The 21,996-nt window shown below is 43.1% G+C and overlaps 1 protein-coding gene across 3 annotated transcripts in view; it reads left to right on the top strand.

Moving 5' to 3' along the window:
- fn1b (fibronectin 1b) overlaps positions 1 to 21,996 on the top strand; it is a 44,486-nt gene that overhangs the window by 18,940 nt on the left and 3,550 nt on the right. For 2 of the 3 annotated variants that reach the window (XM_072657031.1, XM_072657030.1), the window contains exons 17-38: positions 26 to 115; positions 234 to 428; positions 2,122 to 2,400; positions 3,257 to 3,520; positions 3,625 to 3,719; positions 3,840 to 4,008; positions 5,181 to 5,267; positions 5,394 to 5,585; positions 9,512 to 9,700; positions 9,826 to 9,915; positions 11,174 to 11,440; positions 11,570 to 11,686; positions 12,044 to 12,217; positions 13,203 to 13,358; positions 14,436 to 14,549; positions 14,640 to 14,909; positions 14,992 to 15,179; positions 15,433 to 15,520; positions 19,316 to 19,495; positions 19,622 to 19,711; positions 19,919 to 20,107; positions 20,806 to 20,895. In XM_072657031.1, coding sequence (XP_072513132.1) covers positions 26 to 115; positions 234 to 428; positions 2,122 to 2,400; positions 3,257 to 3,520; positions 3,625 to 3,719; positions 3,840 to 4,008; positions 5,181 to 5,267; positions 5,394 to 5,585; positions 9,512 to 9,700; positions 9,826 to 9,915; positions 11,174 to 11,440; positions 11,570 to 11,686; positions 12,044 to 12,217; positions 13,203 to 13,358; positions 14,436 to 14,549; positions 14,640 to 14,909; positions 14,992 to 15,179; positions 15,433 to 15,520; positions 19,316 to 19,495; positions 19,622 to 19,711; positions 19,919 to 20,107; positions 20,806 to 20,895 — 3,573 coding nt within the window. Of the gene's footprint in view, positions 1 to 25; positions 116 to 233; positions 429 to 2,121; positions 2,401 to 3,256; positions 3,521 to 3,624; positions 3,720 to 3,839; positions 4,009 to 5,180; positions 5,268 to 5,393; positions 5,586 to 7,695; positions 7,975 to 9,511; positions 9,701 to 9,825; positions 9,916 to 11,173; positions 11,441 to 11,569; positions 11,687 to 12,043; positions 12,218 to 13,202; positions 13,359 to 14,435; positions 14,550 to 14,639; positions 14,910 to 14,991; positions 15,180 to 15,432; positions 15,521 to 19,315; positions 19,496 to 19,621; positions 19,712 to 19,918; positions 20,108 to 20,805; positions 20,896 to 21,996 lie in introns of all 3 variants that reach the window. The other variant, XM_072657032.1, reaches the window with a different exon arrangement.

Here is a 21,996-nt window from a genome sequence, read left to right as displayed (position 1 = left end):
TGCTGAACTGTCTTCCTGTTTGCAGCTCCGGACGCTCCGACTAACCACAGGGTCTCGGGTGTTGCTGAGACTTCCCTCGTGATCTCCTGGACCAGACCACAGGCTCCGATCACCGGTAGGAGCAGACTTCCGCAGAATTCACAGTGTGACTTCGACCGAGTCGCTATGAAAGACAACAGACAGTCAGACGGTACTGAATGTGTGTGTGTGTGTGTGTGTGTGTGTGTTCGTAGGCTACCGTGTGGTCTACACCCCGTCCGAGGAGGGCAGCAGCACTGAGCTCATTCTGCCCGAGACGGTGACCTCCGTGACCCTGGTTGACCTCCAGCCTGGATCACAGTACAACGTCAGCATCTACGCCGTGGAGGACAACCAGGAGAGCAAGCCGGTGATCCTACAGGTCAACACCGCCGGAGAACCTCAGCCTGGTAAGAGGTTTAGCAGGTTGCCAACTTGTATAGAATAAAATTCATATTTAGAATTAATTTCATACATAAATTCATATCTAGACTTATTTTTCATTAAAATAAATTCAAATAGCAAATCAATTAATGTCTAGATTTTGTTTTTATTTGGTTTTCATTTATTCAGAAATTTATAACAGATTTTGTTTATGTACTTCTGACCCAATTTCCACCCAGATTTGAGTCATTTCCATTTGCATCCCGGTAGCCAGGACCCCAAATAAAATAAACACCCAGAATGAAGTTTAAATTCATTAAACGTAAATACAAAATAATATAAAGAATGGTCCAGATTTCAAAATTAATTTCCCAAATAAAGTTATAGAATTTGTGGTCAAACTAATATCCAAAAATAACCAGAATTATTTTTAAATAATTAACATCCAGAATAAAATTTAAAGTACAATTTAATTTCAAGAATTATCCAGATTTTAACATCAGATTTTTGAATTAAGTTATAAAAGTTATTTAATATAATAATAACCATTTAATAGATTTTCTGGAAATGACCAGAATTTACATTTTTAGGTAGGTAAAATAAACATCCATAATGAAAAACACAAGTAAAATTTAATGTAAAACAAAATAATCCAGAATGCAAAGTGTGCTTCCTAAATGAAGTTATTTTTATTTCTTGTCAATAGAACAATTTCAATTATTTTCCCAAAATTACCAAAAAAGAAATTTTACAAAAAAAAAATTAACATCTAGAATAAGGTTTAATGTAAAATGTAATATCCAGAATTATTCGTGACATCAAAATGATAAATACTAAAAGCAAAAAGCAGTTTTGCTTTTAGTATTTATCAGAATTATGCCCGTTTTCTCAGAACTTATTAATTGTATTTATTTTATGAATGGTTTTTAATTCAATATGGTATATATAATATTACTACCACTACTATTACTTTTCATCTTTTTTGTTGTTCTCATATTATATTACTTAATATATGATATTTAACAATTAGATTTTAGTGTCTTATTATTATTATTATATCATTATTATTATTATATCATTATTATTGGTCGTAATAAAAGAGGAGTGATTGATCTGACAGGTGTTTCCAGAGCGAGGGTTCAGGCTGAACGTGGCTCGTGGTTTCCCGGGTCGTGTGTGAGTGTGTGTTGCTGTGGGAGCAGGCTTTGGCCCACTGTGCTCATCTCTCACATGTAGAGGCGTGTGCCAGTTCTCTGCCGCGGTCAGGAGGCCGTCTGATTTAGAGGCTGTCTTTTCCAAGAGCTGCCTTATAGGGACACACTGGAAGTTTGCTTTTCTGCTTTGCTCCAAATTCAGCCAGCTGGCACACACACTCACACACTCACACACTCACACACACACACTCACACACACACACACACTCACACACACACTTCTCTGTTTTTCTTCTGGTGCTCCCGGCCTCTGCAGTAACGCTGCGCAATACAGACACTTGCCAGCGCATCGTTTTCTACCCCTGCCCTTCAAGACTGACGTATATGTAAATGAGCTCGGTTCTGATTGGCTGCTGAAAATTAATACTCATTCAAAAAGTCCAGTCCAGGCTCCACCTCCACCAGCCTGGGCAGGTTGGGCCCATGGGTTCAGGCTGTTGGCCCCAGGTTCATCAGAAATGACTGCTGTTGTCTTATGGTGACCTTCTGGTCCTCGTGTCCACAGAGGAGATCCCTGCCCCGACGGACCTGCAGTTCTATGAGGTGACCGACACCAAGATCACCATCACCTGGACCGGTCCCCCGAGCGAGGTGTCGGGCTACAGGGTCACCTTTGAACCGGTGACCACCGACGACAGACCCCAGAGGCCGCTGCAGCTTCCTGTCACACACAACGCCTATGCTGAGATCACGCGGCTGCAGCCCGGGACGCTGTACCGCTTCCACATCTACGCCGTCCACGGAGGGGTGGAGAGCCAGCCGCTGGTGGGGGACAAGAGGACCAGTGAGTGGACACACATACACACGCACACACACACACACACACTAGCAACACTTCTTAGCAACACCATAGAAGCCCACCTAGCAGCATCATGGAAACCACTCAGCAACCACCTGGGATACCGTAGCGACTAGCAACCGCTAAACAACTTCATATCAACCATCTAGCAACACCATAGCACACCACTTAGCAACACCATATTAACCACCTAGCAACACTGTACCAACCGCCTAGAGACACTATAGCAACTACTTAACAACACCATAGCTACCACATGTGATACCATAGCAACCACCTAACAACATCATAGCAATCACCTAGAAACCTCTCAGCAACTAACTAACTAACAACCACCCTAGCAATCATTAATCAAGCATCTGTGTAGTGTCACCATACCTACACCCTAGCAACACCATAGCGCCCATCTGACAACCACTTGGCAACACTATAGCAATCACTCAGCAACTAACTAGCCATCTAACAACAGTATAAAAACCAACTAGCAACAGACTAGCAACCATCTAACAACATCATAGAAAGCAACACCATTGCAACAGCTTAGCAACGCCATAGCAGCCACCTGGAATACCACAGCAAGTGCAAGCAACACCATAGTAACCACCTAGCAGCACTGTAGCAGCTATCTAGCAACCACTTAGTAACCACCGGCAGTACCATAGCAGTAACCTAGCAAAAACGCTTTCACTCTAGTGACCATGTAGCAACAGCCTAGTAACCTTGTAGCCTGGAAGTGGAAACCTTTGTTTTTAGGCTGCCTACATAGGGACTTCCCATGAGCCCTGATTAACTAATCTGAATATTCATGAGCTGATGATGTCATTTCTCTGTGTTTCCACAGAACCCGACGCTCCGACAGACCTGCGCTTCACCGACATCACGGAAAACAGCGCCCTGGTTATCTGGTCTGCTCCCCGGGCCCAGGTCACGGGCTACAGTCTCTTCATCGTGACGGAAGGCTCCCCCCACAAACATCTGAGGATTCCAGGCCACGAGTCCCAGTACACAGTCAGCAGCCTGCAGCCGGACACCGACTACATCGTGGTCCTGCACACCGAACAGGGCAGCACCCTCAGCGAGGGCATCAGGGGCACTTTCACCACCTGTGAGTCGCCGACCGTTCACTCAAACCATGCTAATGCTAACAGTGCTAACAAAGGGTGGACGTTGGTAAGAGACTCTCTCTCTCTCTGTCTTCTTCTCCCACAGCTCTGCCAATGAGCAACGCTCCTCGCTTCTCCACGGACGTCACAGACACCTCCATCATCATTTCCTGGTCTCCTGTTCCTCGCTTTAGCTACAAAGTAAACACCCTGGCCCTCTTTTGCACACTGGCTTACTTTCCCACCTACGCCATTCTGTACCTCATTCCTGGCTGTGTGTGTGTGTGTGTGTGTGTGTGTGTGTGTGTGTGCCTCTCACAGTTGTCTGTCAGGCCCAGCCAGGGTGGCGAGGCACCCAGAGACGTGACTTCCAGTTCTGGGAGCATTTACATCTCCGGACTCACACCAGGGGTGGAATACACCTACTCTGTCCAGCCCATAGTCAACGGCCGCAAGCAGGGCAACCCCGTCACTCGAACCGTTGTCACACGTAAGCAGTCTGCCGCCCAAAATACCACAGCAACCATCTGCCAATGCCCAAGCAACCATCTAATATATCACAGTAACCATCAACCAACACACACCAGAGTCAGAATAAGAATAGATAAATGAAAGTTTGGACACACCTCCTGTGTCACCATGGTACAAGCAACATACCCTAGCAATCACCTGGACCACCATAGCATCCACATAGCAACACCCTAGCAATCACCTGGACCACCATAGCATCCACATAGCAACACCCTAGCAATCACCTGGACCACCATAGCATCCACATAGCAACACCCTAGCGATCACCTGGACCACCATAGCATCCACCTAGAAAAACCCTAGCAATCACCTGGACCACTATAGCATCCACCTAGCAACACCCTAGTAATCACCTGGACCACTATAGCATTCACATAGCAACACCCTAGTAATCACCTGGACCACTATAGCATCTGCCAAGATACACCCTTGCAATCACCTGGACCACTATAGCATTCACATAGCAACACCCTAGTAATCACCTGGACCACTATAGCATCTGCCAAGATACACCCTAGCAATCACCTGGACCACCTAGCATCCACCTAGCAACACCCTAGGGATCACCTGCACCACCATAGCATCCACCTAGCAACACCCTAGCAATCACCTGGACCACCGTAGCATCCACCAAGCAACACCCTAGCAATCACCTACACCACCATAGCATGCACCTAGCAACACCCTAGCGATCACCTGGACCATTATAGCATCCACCTAGCAACACCCTAGCAATCACCTGGACCACTATAGCATCCGCCAAGATACACCCTAGCAATCACCTGGACCACCATAGCATTCACATAGCAACACTCTAGCAATCACCTGGACCACCATAGCATTCACATAGCAACACTCTAGCAATCACCTGGACCACCATAGCATCCACCTAGCAACACCCTAGCAATCACCTGGACCACCATAGCATCCACCTAGCAAAACCCTAGCAATCACCTGGATCACTATATCATCCACCTAGCAACACCCTAGCACATCTGGTTGTCATGTTCCAGTGTGCTGTGAATGGCTTGACAGTCGCCACCTAGTGTGCAGAATTAGCAGTTCCGTTCTGAAGGTTCTGGTGTTCCTCACTGTTCTCCTGGTGTGTTTTTTTTTTGTTGTTGACCTTAGCTCTGTCTCCACCGACTGACCTGAACGTGGTCTCCAACCCAGACACGGGCGAGCTCAATGTCCGGTGGCGCGACACACAAACGCCTGGTAAATATTGACTCTCTCACACTCTCACCCTGATTCACTCCACCGCTGGAAGTGTGTGTGTAGGTGGCTGTGATGTAAGAATGTGAGGGGCTCTGTTTCTCAATACTTTCTCTCGCTGGTTCTCAGACATCACTGGTTACCGGGTGACCTGCGCTCCCACTAACGGCCAGCGGGGGAACTCTCTGGAAGAGTTTGTGAAGGCCGGACAGACCTCCTGCACTCTGGAGAACCTGAGTCCAGGAGTGGAGTATAACGTCAGCGTCTACAGTGTAAAGAACCACATCGAGAGCGAGCCCATCTCCACCACCGTCACCCAGGGTAAGACCTGATAGGGGATCCGGAGCCCTCACTTCATATAACACTACTACATTCTCCATTCAGGCTGAATTACAGGTCATTACCTGGGTTTTAATGAACCTTCCTTGCCATTAAGCTGGGGTCAGAGCGCTGGGTCAGCCATGCTACAGCGCCCCCTGGTGCAGAGAGGCATTTTTTCCCCACCATTCTACACACACCACCCATCTGTTAAAAGTGTGTCTCACTATGACAGTACTAAAGATTTGCTCAGTGTAAAGTCTATTAGAGAGTGCTCAGAGTTTGAGAAGAGTGTAGACATGCAGTGGGGTGCAATCGTCCATTAAGTATTATCAGCATTAGCCCCCTAGTGCAAAGAAGCTCAGCATTGGCTAATTAGAAGGCCTGGGTATATCAAACACACAACCTTGTAAACAATAATCCAGGGTGCCACCACTGCCCCTAGTGGCTGTTTTGATCCCTGTTTAATTCTGAAATTGAATGAACTGATTTCACAGAGATATTTTATTTTCTATTCATTTTATTTTCTATTTTCTTTCTTCTAAGTCTAATAGAGAGTGCTCAGAGTTTGAGAAGAGTGTAGACATGCAGTGGGGTGTGATCTTCTATTAACTGTTAGCAGCATTAGCCTCCTAGTGCAATGATGCCCAGCATTGGCAAATTAGCAGGCCTGGGTGTATGAAACCCACAACCTTGTAAACAATAATCCAGAGTGCCACCACTGCCCCTAGTGGCTGTTTCGATCCCCATTTAATCCTGAACTTTCTTAAGGGCTGTTTTCCACCATTCTACACACACCACCCATCTGTTTAAAGTGTGTCTCACTATGACAGCACTAAAAAATGATCTCATTGCAAAGACTATTAAAGAGTGCTCAGAGTTTGAGAAGAGTGTAGACATGCAGTGCGGTGTGATCTATTAACTGTTAGCAGCAGAAGCCCAGCATTGGCAAATTAGCAGACCTGGGTATATCAAACCCACAACCTTGTGAACAATAATACAGAGTGACACCACTGCCCCTAGTGGCTGTTTTATCCCTGTTTAATTCTGAAATTAAATATATTGATATAACTGATATTTCATTTTCTATTCATTTCCTTTCTTCTTAGCCTATTAGAGATTGCTCAGAGTTTGAGAAGAGTTTAGACATGCAGTCCATTAACTATAAGCAGCATTAGCCTGGTACATGAAACACAACTTGGCTGACCGACTTCCTTTAGGAATGAAGAGGATGAAATTCCGTTAAATTTCACTGGATTTGAGTCGGATTCGTGTCATTAACGGATTATTTACAAGCCGTTCGAACCTTGCACACATCCATTGGCCATCACTGGGAGACTGTGTCGGTCAACTTTGATTCTGGCTGCCTTCACCCACCTTTGCGTTCCGTTTCTGAATCGTTGATTGTCTAAAATAAGAACACTGAAAGTGGACGAAGCGTTCCAGTTATTATTGGAATAATACTAGCTGAAATATGCATTATTATTCCTAATATGGCAGTAATTAACCTTAAGTGTTCTTAAAAGACGTAATCCCAGGCTGAGAAAGATGCATGGCTTTTCCATGTTCCATGTTTTTCCAAACGGATGCTTGTAATCGTTCATATCCTGCAGATGGCATCCAGGATTATGAGCTTGATTCTGTTTTGTTTTTATATGATTTTGTTGAATCTTGATTGATTTAACTTTGATAGGGATGCACAACGATATCGGAATTTTATCGGAATTGTGTTTCCTGATTTATTTATTTGTATTTCTCCAGTAATATTGCATGATGCATTTCTAGGTATGAATCCTGATAGATTTAGCTCAGTTTCCCACATTTGATCAAATTTTCGGAATATTAAAGGAAATTTAAGAAAATATCGTAATATCAGGATCAGCCCACGTTTCCTATATCAGTGCATCCCTGACCCCCTGATAATGCATGTATCATGCTAGTGCACTTCTCAGATTTTTTTTAATTGCATATTTTTAATTGAAATCTCACTGCTAATTTGCTTCTGATCACTTCCTGTTTGTCTTGTTGTGTTTGCTAATTGTTTTCCACCACATTTTCATTTCCACTTTTATAAACGTGCTCACGTTTATAAAATTAAACAATTCCGCTCTAGACGTTCCGAAGGTAAGACACCTCGGCCTCGCCAATGTGACCGACACCACCATCGGCGTTAGCTGGACTCTGCTAAATCACACGGCCGTTACGGGCTACCGCGTTACAGTGGTGGCGGCCGGCGAGAGTTTACCTATCCTGGAGGATTCGGTGGACTCCTCCACCAGATATTATACGGTGCGGGGGCTGGAGCCGGGCATCGATTACCACATCAGCGTCACGGCTGTAACCGAGGAAACCGAGGGCGAGCCCACAACCATCACGCAGCAGACGCAAACCGGTGATTCATCCTCAGTGTTCATTGGTGGAGGGTGAAGGCCTTAGACTCCAGGCTTATTAAAGCGATTGAGCTTACAAGTCATTAAGCTTCATTATAAGCTTAATACTGTTGCTTTAATAGAGCAGTGAGCAAATTCCCGCGCTTTTACCTCAGTTAAGAGGTAAAAACAGTGATGATGGGCAATTTGATCATATGGCTGAATGTATATATGTGGACCGTCACACTTGTATAAATATGATTTATATTTATATATATTTATATTTATATATATTTATATAAATATAAATATTGTGGTGCAATACTTCAATACCTCGCCTCACAAACAACGTACAGAGTTTCATAGAAGTTTCATAGCTGCTACTACTAGAGAGCGAATCATTTATAGTAGATGCTGAATCATTTATATCAGTTACTGAATCACTTATAATTCATAGAGAATCATTTGTAATAGACACAGAATCGTTTATTGGAGATATTAAATCATTTGTAGTAGATACAGAATTATTTCCGATACTAAATCATTTGTAAAGTGAATCTTTTATAGTAAAAACAGACTCATTTAGAATAGACACTGTATAACTGTAGTGTATACAGAATCATTTATAATACTGAATCATTTCGAATATAATGTGTATATATTTTTATATCAGTTTCTGAATCACTCTTAATAGATAAAGAATCATTTGTAATAGACATTGAATCATTTATAGTAGATACAGAATCATTTGTAATACTGAATCATTTATAATATAATATTTATAGTATATTTTATATCAGTTTCTGAATCGCTTATAATAGATACAGACTCATGTATAATAGACATGGTTTCATCATTCATAGTAAATTCACAAGTTTCATAGTAAGTTCACAAAATTGTTAATAACATTGGATCATTTATAAGCTGAATCTTTCATAGCAGATACTGAATCATTTAGAAAAAATACAGAATTGTATATGATAATTAATCATTTATAATGTATTCTCATTTATGACTCATTTATCATATATACAAAATTGTATAATAGATACAGAATCATTTGTAGTGTTGAGTCACCTATGATATGTATTGAATATTTATAGTAGATTTTGATTCTTTTATAGTAGTTATTGAATCACTTACCATAGTTACGGAATCATTTACAGTAGTAACTGAATCATTTACAGTAGTTTTGGGAAAATAAGTCTTAAAATTAAAATTTAAGATATGTCTGGGTTTTTAAGACATGAATGGAAAAACTATTTAAAAAAATATGAAAAATATGAATGAAATATTAATTTATTGTTAGTAATCATTTCAATAAACAGATCGCTATGGGTGCCGGGCAACCTAACCGTCAAAGATTATTCCATAAACAAAACAACAGATGAGGCTTTCAACATGGCTCAGCCAGCCCCGAACACCCACTGGCCACTATCTAGTACATCCGTCCATGTCTGCCCCTCGCGGACCCCCGAACTTCTTCTACTGTTGTACGTTTTGGTATCACGGTATCACACTGGTGCCTTTACCCTCTGACCGCTCTGGTGTCCTTTCCAGCCATCCCGTCCCCCACCAACCTGAACTTTGGCGAGGTTGGGCCCGACTCCATGAGGGTGTCGTGGACACGCCCCTTAGTCCAGCCGTCCGAGATCAGCCGCTTTGTGATCCGTTACCACCCATCCAGCAATGACGACGACAGTCACGAGGTCAACGTGAATGGAGCCACCAGCACCTTCCTCCTGCAGAGTGAGGACCTTCTTCTGTACATTTAGATCCACCTGGATTGGGACGGGGTGTCGGTGTAGTCTGATCCAGATCAATGTTCAAGTCCAGTTCTTAACGGTTCTGTTCGGTGTTGTTCTTGAATGTAGACCTCCTCCCAGTCACGGAGTACCTGGTGAGCGTGGTGTCGGTGTACGATGAGAGAGAGAGCGCACCGGTCTCCGGCAGACAGACAACAAGTAAGGTTATAGGTTGTCACACCTCCTCAAAAATCCATCCCTTCCTTATTTTGACAATTTTTCCCACATCTGAACTATAAAATACCTCATATCCAGTTTCTCCAATCAGAAGTCAGCTAATAAATGAACTACTCCAACCACACATGCTATGTATAGATGTAGTACTCACCTATGATGACTATTTACTTTCATCAGTTGTTGCCTGACCAAACCATTCCTTTAAGTTGAATCATTTCTAAGTTGAATCTTTTATAGTAGAGACTGAATCTTTTATAGCAGAGACTGAATCATTTTTATTAGATACAGAGTTGTGTATGATAATGTGTATGGACTCATTTATCATATATAAAATATATTATAGTAGATACAGAATAACCTTTCATAGATACAGAATTGTTTATAATACTGAATCTTTTAGAAATTGAATCATGTACAGTAGAGACGGAATCATTTAAAGTAGATACAGAATTGCGTATGATAATGAATCATTTCCAAGTGGAATCTGTTATAGTAGAGACTGACTCTTTTATAGTAGATACTGAATCATTTTTAGTAGATACAGAATTGCGTATGATAATGAATCATTCATAATGTATCACTTATACTCTTATTATATATAACATATTTTATAGTAGGTACAGAAGCATACGTAGTAAATACAGAATTGTTTGTAATACCGAATCATTTAGAAATTTAATCTTTTGTAGTAGAGACGAAATCATTTTAGTAGATATAGAATTGTTTCTGATAATGAATCATTTCTAAGTGAAATATTTTATAGTAGATAATTGAATCTTAAATCTTGAATCGAAAACATTTATACTAGATAATTGTTTGTTATAGATTCTGTTTTTTTTAGTAGTTATTGAATTACTGTAGTTCCTGTTAACTTCACTGTGGAAATCCAGTTACGCAGGTGAGCGAATATAGCTTTAGGAGTCTTGGTCAGGGACTGGTTAGCTTAGATTATGTAGCTTTTTTGAGCAGTGGGCTTAGTTTTTGTGGACCGTAGACAGTATGTAAATGCTGTAGAGACTATAGATTACATTGCAAGTGGCAATTATAAGGGGTCCAAGCACCATGAGCCATTACGGACCAGTACAGCTTGAATAGTGGCCATTATTTATTACAATAGCTTTCAGGTCAAAAAAGAAGACATTGCACAGTTTGACCTTTTGGCCTTACGGACAGATTATGGACAGTCCTTGCATTTGAACAGCTGTTGAACGTCGTTTGTGATCTTACTGTCCCCCTGCAGCACTGGACTCCCCCACCGGTCTGGACTTCTCTGAAGTTTTCACCAACTCCTTCACCGTGCACTGGATCGCTCCGCGGGCCGTCATCTCAGGCTACCGCCTGCGCTACCAGCCCACCACCGGAGGGCGCCACAAGGATGAACGGTTACCCCCGACCCGGACCTACTACACTCTGAACAACCTCGCCCCTGAGACAGAGTACATTGTACACATCTACGCCCTCAGCGGCAGCCAGGAGAGCCTGCCACTGACCGGCAGGCAAGCCACCAGTAAGCATCACCGAGCGTTGTTTAATCTGCTCCAGGAATCTGACCAGAACTTTTAACTGGAGCATTTTGGGCGGGATGTGATACTTCTAATGTAACGTTAACAGAACCTGTTTTCCTCCCACCCTTTAGTCTCGGACGCTCCCACCGACCTGGAAGTGACCTCGTCCACCCCGAACAGCATCACCATCTCCTGGGAGGCGCCTGCGATCCCGGTCCGCTACTACAGGATCACACACGGAGAAACAGGTCTGTGCTGCCCTCATACTGCAAACACACGCCATGATCACTGCGGTATGTTCTAACCGCTAAGTGTGGCAATCATAGGGGTCCAAGCACTAACTGAAAATTGTGTTAATAGATGTGGGGTCTCAAAAGGAGGCTTTTGGACATGATTAAATTTGCATAGACATAATAATAAAAATAATAATAATAATAATTCCATAGAGTATTGACCTTGTATTTTACCCTTAACGTCCACCAAAAAATGCACCAAAAATGTCTTTACATTTTTGACAGTTTTTACAGTTTTATATATATATAATATATATATATATAAAAGAAACACCCCTTTGACAGCTATCCCAAATTAAATTTTCGCTACAGGAGAGAGTGGGCCACCCAAGGAGTTCAGAGTGCCAGGCAGCGAGTCGACGGCCACCATCCCCGGCCTCCGTCCAGGGACCGATTACACCATCACCGTTTATGCCGTAACAGGCCGAGGAGACAGCCCAGCCTCCAGCACCCCCACCATCGTCACACACAGGACCGGCAGTGACAGTGAGTACGCTGACCCAGGACCAGATTTCTGAGCAGCACATCCATGTTTTATGTGTCCAAATGTATGTGGACACCCTTTCAGCTACTATAAGCTGCACATAAGCTGGTATTGACCTTCTAAGCATTTCACAATATCAGATATCCAGTTACTCCAATCAGAAGTCAGCTAATAAATGAACTACTCCAACCACACATGCTAATGTTGCTAACAATGTATAGACGTAGTACTCACCTGTTAGCATGTTGATGCTAATGACGACTGTTTACTTTCATCAGTTGTTAGCAATTTCAGCATGCCTGACCAAACCATTCCTTTAAGTTGAATCATTTATAAGTTGAATCTTTTGTACTAGATACTGAATCATTTTAATGGAAACTGAATTGTGTATGATAATGAATCATTTATAAGTTGAATCTTTTGTACTAGATACTGAATCGTTTTAATAGAAACTGAATTGTGTATGATAATGAATCATTTATAAGTTGAATGTTTTATATATGTTGTGAATAATTTATAGTAGATAAAGAATTATGTATGACAATGAATCATTATTAGAATATTTTATTTTTATTGTAATAGTAGATACAGAATTGTGTATGATAATGAATAATCTATAAGTTGAATCTTTTTTTAGTAGATACTGAATCATTTTAGTAGATACAGAATTGTGTATAATGATGAATCATTCATAACTTGAATCATTTACAGTAGAGACAGAATCATTTAAAGTTGATACAGAATTGCGTATGATGAATCATTTCCAAGTGGAATCTTAAAGACTGGTAAGATTGGTATTGACCTTATAAGCATTTCACAATATCAGATATAGGTGAAAAGGACTGTGGGTACTGTATATTGATGGGGTGAAAACAGTGCAGGGGTGTTTTAATAAACAGCTATTGTGTATTTCCTTTTCCCAGCATTCCTCCTAATCTACTCTGTATGTTTTCTTTTCCCCCCTTCGCTCTTCTTCTTCTTTGCCAGCTGTTCCTTCACCCTCGGAATTGGACGTGACAGACATTCAGGACAACACCATGACGGTGCGCTGGAGTCCTGCCAAAGGCCCCATAACCGGCTACAGGGTCACAGGGGTCCCCAAAGAAGGAGTAGGACCCTCTTTCACTAAGGTGGTCGGCCCAGGTAAGTGTGTATACACGATTTTGTGTGTATACAATTTTGAGCATAGAACAGGACATATTTTTTAGAAATGTATGTATTTATATATAATAAGCATATATAATTAAGAAACACCTTTTGTTTTACTACTTTACATAATTTCATTTAATGTGTCATTCTGTGATTATCCGTGTAATTACTTATTCAATTAAAACGTTTGACAGTTTGTTTTTTATAATTACTTTAAAATGTTTTACTACTACTGTACAAATATATTTCGAGCCCTTGTCTAAAAGATTTATTGGGAAAGGGTCGTATTCAGATGGCACTATAATTTTTATTTTTTCTAAATTGTGCTGCTTTATTACTGAACAGTAGCAAAATTAAAAAGTAGAATAGAATATATTTTTTTAAATATTGAAAAAAAGTCTAAAAATATGTATGTATGTATATCTAATTAACATAGAAAACTTTTGTTTTACTACTACTTTTGTCTTTTATGATTAAGAGGATTAAGAGTCTTATTCCAATGGCAAATTACAATTTTGTGAATAGTACAGGATAAAATCCTTTTCAAAAATGGTTTAAAACAAGTATAGAAATAACTTATTTATATATATATATATATATAACTACCTTTTACTACTGTATAAAAGAAAAAAAATTGTAAAAAATTAATTAATACGTGTATTATAAATATACTTATATATTTATAAGTATATTTATATATATATATATGTATATATATATTATATATATATAAACAAATTGTATTGCTACTGTACGAATATATTAGTAGTCCTCGTCTAAATGTTATATTGGGGAAGAGTCTTATTTCAATGTCACATTATTAATTTTAGTTATTTCAGTAATTGTAGTTTAGGTTATCTTTATTATTTAGTTTTACATTAAAACATTTGACAATAGATTTTTATCAAAATTTTATTTTAGTTACCTAAAAATTTAGATTTTTTTTTTTATTATATACATTTTTTCCTTTATATTTCCTTTATATCTATAGAAATATATATATTTAGTGTATAAAATATTGGCAGTCCTGGTCCCTGGTGCTCATCCTGTGTTGTTCTGCTCTGCTCTCAGATCAGACAGAGATGAAGGTAACAGGCTTGGAGCCCACAGTCGAGTATGTGCTGAGTGTGTACGCCATTGGCCGTGATGGAGAGAGCCCCCCGGTGGTGGAGAGAGCTACAACAAGTGAGGGAGCTTTCACAGCTCTTGTTTCTTTACCATGATCTGCTTTTGCACGTCGTCTTCTTCTCTCCACTCACCGATCCTTTCCCGCAGCTATGGACCATCCCAAAGACCTGACCTTCTCCGACGTGGACGCCACGACCCTCAGGGTGACGTGGAGCGTCCCACGGGGTCCGGTGACCTCCTACCGCGTTCTGTATTCCAGCCCGGAGGAGGGAGAGCGGGAGTGGCGTCCGGCGCCGCGCGGACGCGATGATAACGTGGTTCTCCGAGGCCTGCGTCCAGGAACCGAGTACACGGTCAAAGTGGTCCCCATGAACGGCGGCAGCCCCGGCACCGCGCTGAAGGGCACTCAGGCTACGAGTAAGAGGGGCTTCACAGTCCACAGACCGATGTCAATGTCAAATTAACTGCGGTCTAATTCTGACCACTCTTCTCTCCCTAGCCGTCCCCGCCCCCACCAACATAGAGTTCAGCGACGTGGGCCCCTCCTCCTTCATCGTGCAGTGGACTCCCCCCAGCGCCAGGCTTAGTGGCTACCGCGTACTGGTCACCCCCAAGAACAACATCGCCCCACCTAAACAGATGAACGTGGCTCCAGACTCCACACAAGTGACGGTTCCTGGACTCGTGGTAAAGCATTTATTACCGTCCGCCATTAGAAACCATTAGAACCATTAGAGCCCTGCTCTCACTGGTCAGTGTCTGACCACACTGCACTGATGCTGATCAGATGTTACTAGGGTGGTGGTAAGAGTGGCTCTGTGGTCAGACACTGCCCGTTAATGAAGGGCTGGAGGATGGCTCTAACACACACTATGAGCAACAGGGTGTTTCTAATAAAGTGGCCTGAGTTTGCTGTGGTGTCTCCTGTACCCGTTCCTAGGTGTCCACTCTGTACGAGGTCCACGTGTACGCCCTGAAGGATTCTCTCAGCAGCCGGCCCTTGGTTGGAGAAGTGACTACTACTGAAGGTGGGTCGGCGTTGTAGCTTAGGGTCCTCCATGCTCTCCAGCATGGGTACGATCAGAGGGGGCTTGCCAGGCCCTCTTTCTGATGGTAGGTGCTGTTGGAGGTTCTGATCTCGGGCTGAACTTGATAGGACGGCCTGACCTGGCCATGTTGGTCAGCTGTTCCACTTGTAAATGGTTTAGTGAACGGTGGAACGGTGGCTGATTTTTCAACTGTTCTGAGATCTGTTTAAACCCCTTATCAGACTCCTCTACATCTCCACCCTTCTTTCTGAAGGCCTCAGAGAGCTGGATCTGGCCATGATTTTCACCTCTCACTTCAACAATCAAGAGCAGACCGGAGGTTTAAATAAGACTGTAAGGGGTAGCTCTAGGGCAAGGCCTCCTTCTGCCACCAGGGGGAGGCCCCGAGTCACCCCAGCCAGTGATTGAGCCCAATTCCCTACACCTGGGCAGTAGGCTATATAGGCACACAGATCCAGTTGCCCCACTGCTGGATCTTTTGATTCTGGTGGTGTGTGTGTCTGTGTGCCTGTGTAGATCTCGAGGTGAAGGCTGAGTGTGTGTCACTCCCCTTCGTGTGTCTCTCCCGAGTCTGTCTCCCGGTGTCTGTGCGGTGTGTGTGTGTGTGTGTGTGTGTGTGTGTGTGTGTGTGTGTGTGTGTGTGTGGCACGCATACACTCGTGTACCAGAGGAAGTCAAGTCAAATTTATTTGTACAGCTTTTTACAACTGTTGTCGTCACAAAGCAGCTTTACATAATTAGTACTTAATAAAGAACAGAGACAGAGAAGAAAGAAGAAATAACATGAAGCGTCAAAGACCCCCGTAAGCATGCCAATGGCGACAGTGGCAAGGAAAAACTCCCTCAGAGCTGGAGGAAGAAACCTTGGGAGGAACCAAGGCTCACAAGGGGGACCCATCCTCCTCTGGCCAGACTATTTAAACATTAATGATAAAAATTACCAAACCAGGTACAACAGAAAGTTGATAGTGGTGATATTAATAGTGTCAGACAGGCACGAGTCCATCTAGGTTTCAGCACGGCCACCAAACAGGCAGCAGCAGCTGGCGGGTGAGCCATGGGTGGTGGCGGGTTGGGGGGGGACCCGCTGGCCGGACTGGTATGTGGCAGCTGGTTAGATGCAGGTAGAGGGGACCTCAGCGGGCAATCTTCCTGCAGATCGGGCTGGGTGGCCATTTACTCGGGGAAGGTAAAGAGAGAGAAGTTAGTTCTAAGAGGAATTTTATGCAGAGAATGTTGAGAATCAGCATCTGGGTATGTCTGATGACTCCGGCAGGTCTGATTATCACAGCATAATTAAAAGGAGAGAGCCAGAAGGTAACACGGACACGGGCGTACCCTGAGAACACCAGCATCTATCTGCTCCACCGTCAACAAACCTGAGTGATCGCGTGTAAGCAGCGAGACGACAGCTCCAGCATCTCAGTGTACTACAATTCCCTGTGTCCGCGAACCCCTGGACCGGCAGCCCTTATCTAAGAAACATTAATTACCAAAAGCTAAACTAAACATATAAGTTTTCAGCTTAGATTTAAAGATTGAGACTGTGTCTGAGTCCCGAACATTATCTGGAAGGTTATTCCAGAGCTGGGGGGCTTTATAAGAAAAGGCTCTTCCCCCTGCTGAGGTTTTCTGAATTTTGGGAACGAGTAAGAGGCCAGCACCCTGAGATCTAAGTAGTCTTGATGGTTCGTAATATACTATAAGATCCTGCAGGTACTCAGGAGCGAGGTCATGTAGGGCTTTATATGTTAATAAAAGAATTTTGTATTCAATACGGAATTTAACTGGGAGCCAATGAAGTGCTGATAGAACTGGACTGATATGGTCAAATTTTCTAGTTTTAGTAAGGACCCTGGCTGCAGCATTTTGCACCAGCTGAAGTTTATTGAGGTTCCTGCTGGAACAACCTGACAGTAATGCATTACAGTAATCTAGCCTTGAGGTGATAAAGGCATGTACTAGCTTTTCTGCGTCTTGTAGTGATAAGGAGTTTCTTAGTTTGGAGATGTTCCTAAGCTGCATAAAGGCTGTTCTACTAATATTGGCTATATGTTGCTCAAATGATAAATCTGAGTCGAATGTGACGCCAAGATTTTTAGCTGCTAAACCAGGAATGATGGAAGAATCAGCCAAGTCTAACATTAAGTCTGATGGTTTATTTCTAGAGTCTTTTGGACCTAAAAGGAGAACTTCGGTTTTGTCACTGTTAAGAAGAAGGAAGTTATGTGACATCCAGAGTTTTATATCCTTTACACAGTCCTCCATTTTCTGTAATCTAAATTTATCGTCAGGTTTGGCCGATATATAGAGCTGTGTGTCATCTGCATAGAAATGGAAATTAACGCCATGTCTGCTTATAACTGAGCCCAGTGGTAACATGTATAGTGTAAATAATAGCAGTCCTAAAATTGAGCCTTGTGGAACTCCATATCTTACTTCTGCGTAGTTTGAAGATAAATCATTTATCTTTACAAATTGGAAGCGTCCCGTTAGATATGATTGGAACCATGATAGGGCTGTCCCTGTGATTCCAACCATTTTCTCTAATCTTTCTAGTAATATAGAATGATCTATTGTATCAAAGGCTGCACTAAGGTCTAGTAGGACTAATAAAGATACGTAGCCTTGATCAGAGGCAAGAAGCAGATCATTTGTAATCTTCACTAGGGCTGTCTCTGTGCTGTGATTGAGTCTAAATCCAGACTGGAATTTCTCATACATGTCATTTTTAATCAGAGTTGTTGGGCCACAGCTTTTTCTAATATCTTAGATACGAATGTTAAGTTGGAGATGGGTCTATAATTAGATCATACGCTAGGATCAAGATTTGGTTTCTTGATTAAAGGTTTTATAACGGCTATTTTAAGGGTTTGGGGTACATGCCCAGGGCTAAGGGATGAATTTACAATTGTTAAAAGAGGTCCGATTATAATTGGGAGAATTTCTTTTAGCAATTTAGAGGGAATCGGGTCAAGTGTACATGTTGTACAATTAGCTGAGGCAGGAAGGCAGGAGTGTCTGTCTTCCCTGGTGTGTGTGCCCGTGTGTATGTGTGTGTGTTTGCACACATACACTAGTGTTACAGAGGAAGGCAGGAGTGTCTGTCTTCCCTGTAACTTCTCAGTTTTCTGGTTTCTTTTGGGAGATCCTTTTTGCCCTCAGTTGTATTTCCCTCTAGAGTTAAAGAGGTAGCCAGTTCTCCCCTGGTGTCCTTCGTTTGTTTATTAAACCCACCTCTTTTTAAGTTTCATTTGTTGGCCGTCTTCATAACTGCCGCTTTGGTGAAGCGGCAGAGCGTCAGTCTCGCAACGTGGCGGCCTGGGTTCGAGTCCCGAGAAACTTTACTTTTCATTTCCGGTTTACCTGCTCTAAGATTGAAAGACTCTGCACTTGGGCCCGTTGGTCACGTGATTGTGGTAGCTCACTCAGTAGCGCGTCGGCCCTCCAACACGGCGGCCTGGGTTCAAACCCCGCTGTAAGTGAGCACCACATTACAAAGACAGACTCTGCGTCTGATTCTAGTAATAAAATATCGTTTTATATACGACGATTAAAGACGTTTCTTCAGGTGTGTGAGTTTAGTCAGATCACCTCCATCTCTCAGCGTTGATCACCTGAAGATCAGACCTCCAGATGTTTTTAATACATTCCAAATACTAAGATTTGTATGGTTTTCATGGTGTGTTGAAGCATTAATTACACTTCCCACCTGTAGGTGGAGCTCATGAGCAAGAAATGCCATTTATTATTATTTTTGTTTTTGCTCTGCAGACATTAGCCCACCCCGCCGTGTCCGCATCTCAGAGGTGAAGGACTCAAGCATCACGCTCGTCTGGCGCACCAAGATCGAACCAATGACAGGTTTCCTCATCGAGGCCACGCCCACCACAGGCAGTTATCCAACCGTCAGGAAGGTGATTCCAGCTGACGAGCGTACCGTCACCATCACAGGTAAAAATGCTGCTTGTTCCAGAGCCGTTGGTTCTCTGGCCTGGGAGGTGGACTGTCCGTTTATTTTTATTGTGTTGGAGCCGAGGAAGCGAGCTAGTGTGTGTAATAGTGTGTGCTGTGTTTCAGGTCTCCAGCCCGGTGTCACTTACGTGATCAGCATCTATACCCTGAACGGAGACAGCCGCAGTCCTCCTTTCACCCTCACCGTCTCCACAGGTGGGCCATCAAACATCATATGTAATCCATATGTGGGGGCCAACATGGAACCCACGGACGCACATACAGATTAAACAGCGAAGGGCCCAGCACTGAGCCTTGTGAAACACCGCAAGATACCACATGACCACACAGATAACAGTCAGAACCAGTCCAATACTAACCAGCATAACCAGCACAGCTGACCATTTCTGTGTGTCCACCCAGCTCGCCCGGCCGTCCAGTCGCCCACAAACCTGCAGTTCACATCTCTGACCCCCAACTCCATCTCCTTCACCTGGCAACCTCCCACCACCCAGGTCACAGGATACTACGTCACCTACGAGGAGGCGGGAGGCGCCCCGCTTGAACTCATCCCACGTCCACACGCTGGTGCAAACTACGCCACCATCACGGGTACGACTTCATCTCATACCCAGCAGAGAGGCTAATAATTTAGGACATAGATAATCACACCTTGTGCTTTTACTCACCTACAAACACCTACATTGAGCTCCCACTGACTGGCCACTTTATTAGAAACACCTCCCTTAGGCTTCGACTCACTGGCCACTTTATTAGAAACACCACCCTTAAGTTTCCACACACTGCCCACTTTATTAGAAACACCCACATTGAGCACCCAGTCAATACAGTCAATACTGTGCATCCACTCACTGGCCACTTTATTAGAAACACCATCCTTGAGCTTCGACTCACTGGCCACTTTATTAGAAACACCCTTATACTTCCACTCGCTGGCCATTTTATTAGAAACGTCAATACTGTGCATCCACTCACTGGCCACTTTATTAGAAACACCATCCTTGAGCTTCGACTCACTGGCCACTTTATTAGAAACGTCAACATTGAGCTCCCACTCTCTGGCCACTTTATTAGAAACACCTACATTGCACCTCCACTCATTGGCCACTTTATTAGGAACACCTACCTTGAGCTTCCATTCACTGGCCACTTTATTAGGAACACCTACCTGGAGCTTCCATTCACTGGCCACTTTATTAGGAACACCTACCTTGAGCTTTCACTCTGGCCATTTTATTAGAAACACCTACCTTATATCTCTATTATACACTATACTGTATTCCTTTCAGGTTTGAGACCATCCACTGAATACATCATCAAGATTGTTGCCCTGCAGAGCAACCAGAGGAGCCCCCCGCTGGTGGGCAAGGCCAGAACCCGTAAGTCCACACCACCATTTACACACATGCACGTTTACACCTACAGTACAGGGCTAAGCGTGGGTGAAAGGTGTACTCCTTCAAAACCCTCCTTTTGCTGCTGAGTGGTAAACGCAGACAAAAGAGGTTTTGAGTCGCTAGCTTGACTCTGCCTTATGCTGGCTGCGGGGTGTGGCTTTCTTAGCAGCGTTACAGTTCGACCTGGGATACCATCAGTGTATTACACCAGGCAGAAGAAGGCTTGTGCAGGCCTGAGCTAGAGGCAACCTACTGTGCCTGATGCTTTACTGATCACTAAAGGAGAAGCTCCTGGTTCTTAACTCTGAAAAGTGCTGATCCTGATCCCGTTCAGTGTTTGAAGAACATTCCAGAAGATCGCTGCCTTCCGTTTTTTGGTTAAATTCTTAAATTTAAACTCTGTTTCGGCTTCCATGCCCTGCTGAAAAATCCAGCTCAAGACCAGCTTTTGCTGGGAGCTGGTTTCAGAGATGGTCTAAGCTGGTCTTTGATGGTCAAGGTGGTTGAGGAAAAAAAAAGCTGGTCATCCAGGTGAAAACGTTAGAAATGGAAAATTCAGGTCCAGAAAGTAAAAATCCGCCCCAGGATTATGTTCCAACTGCCTGGGCAGCTCTGCTGGAGCCTAGCTGAAAATATGGCCTGACTGGTGGGCCATCTTGGTCAGCATGGTAGACCAGCTAAACCAATCACACTCCAATAAAAACATACCCTGGTCATAAGCTAGACTGGTCAACGAGCTGGTCAGCTTGGGGTTTTTTTTTTCAGCAGGGCAGTGACACACACAAACACACCCACACACAGTATCAATCAAAAGTTTGGACTCCTTAGACTCTTTCCTGGACAGTAGAGACAGTTACTCCAGCATCAGCAGGACATCCTTAAATATCAGAAGAAACTATGAATGAACAGGTGTCCCAATACTTTTGTCCATTTAGGTTAGTTCTAACTTTCACACTCTAAGGTGGAAAATCTAAGGTTTGCTGGACACTACACGTAAATCTGTGGCACTGTAGATAGTTCTGTGTAAGAGGAGCTCCTAAAGGTAGTGTAGATGCCTTCACACTTATTGTAAATAGTGAAATT

Source organism: Salminus brasiliensis, chromosome 15 (genome assembly GCF_030463535.1).
Source record: "Salminus brasiliensis chromosome 15, fSalBra1.hap2, whole genome shotgun sequence".
NCBI classification, from domain to species: Eukaryota; Metazoa; Chordata; class Actinopteri; order Characiformes; family Bryconidae; genus Salminus; species Salminus brasiliensis.
The sequence above is the reverse complement of the archived record's forward strand: the minus strand, read 5'-3'. Positions and strand labels throughout refer to the sequence as shown.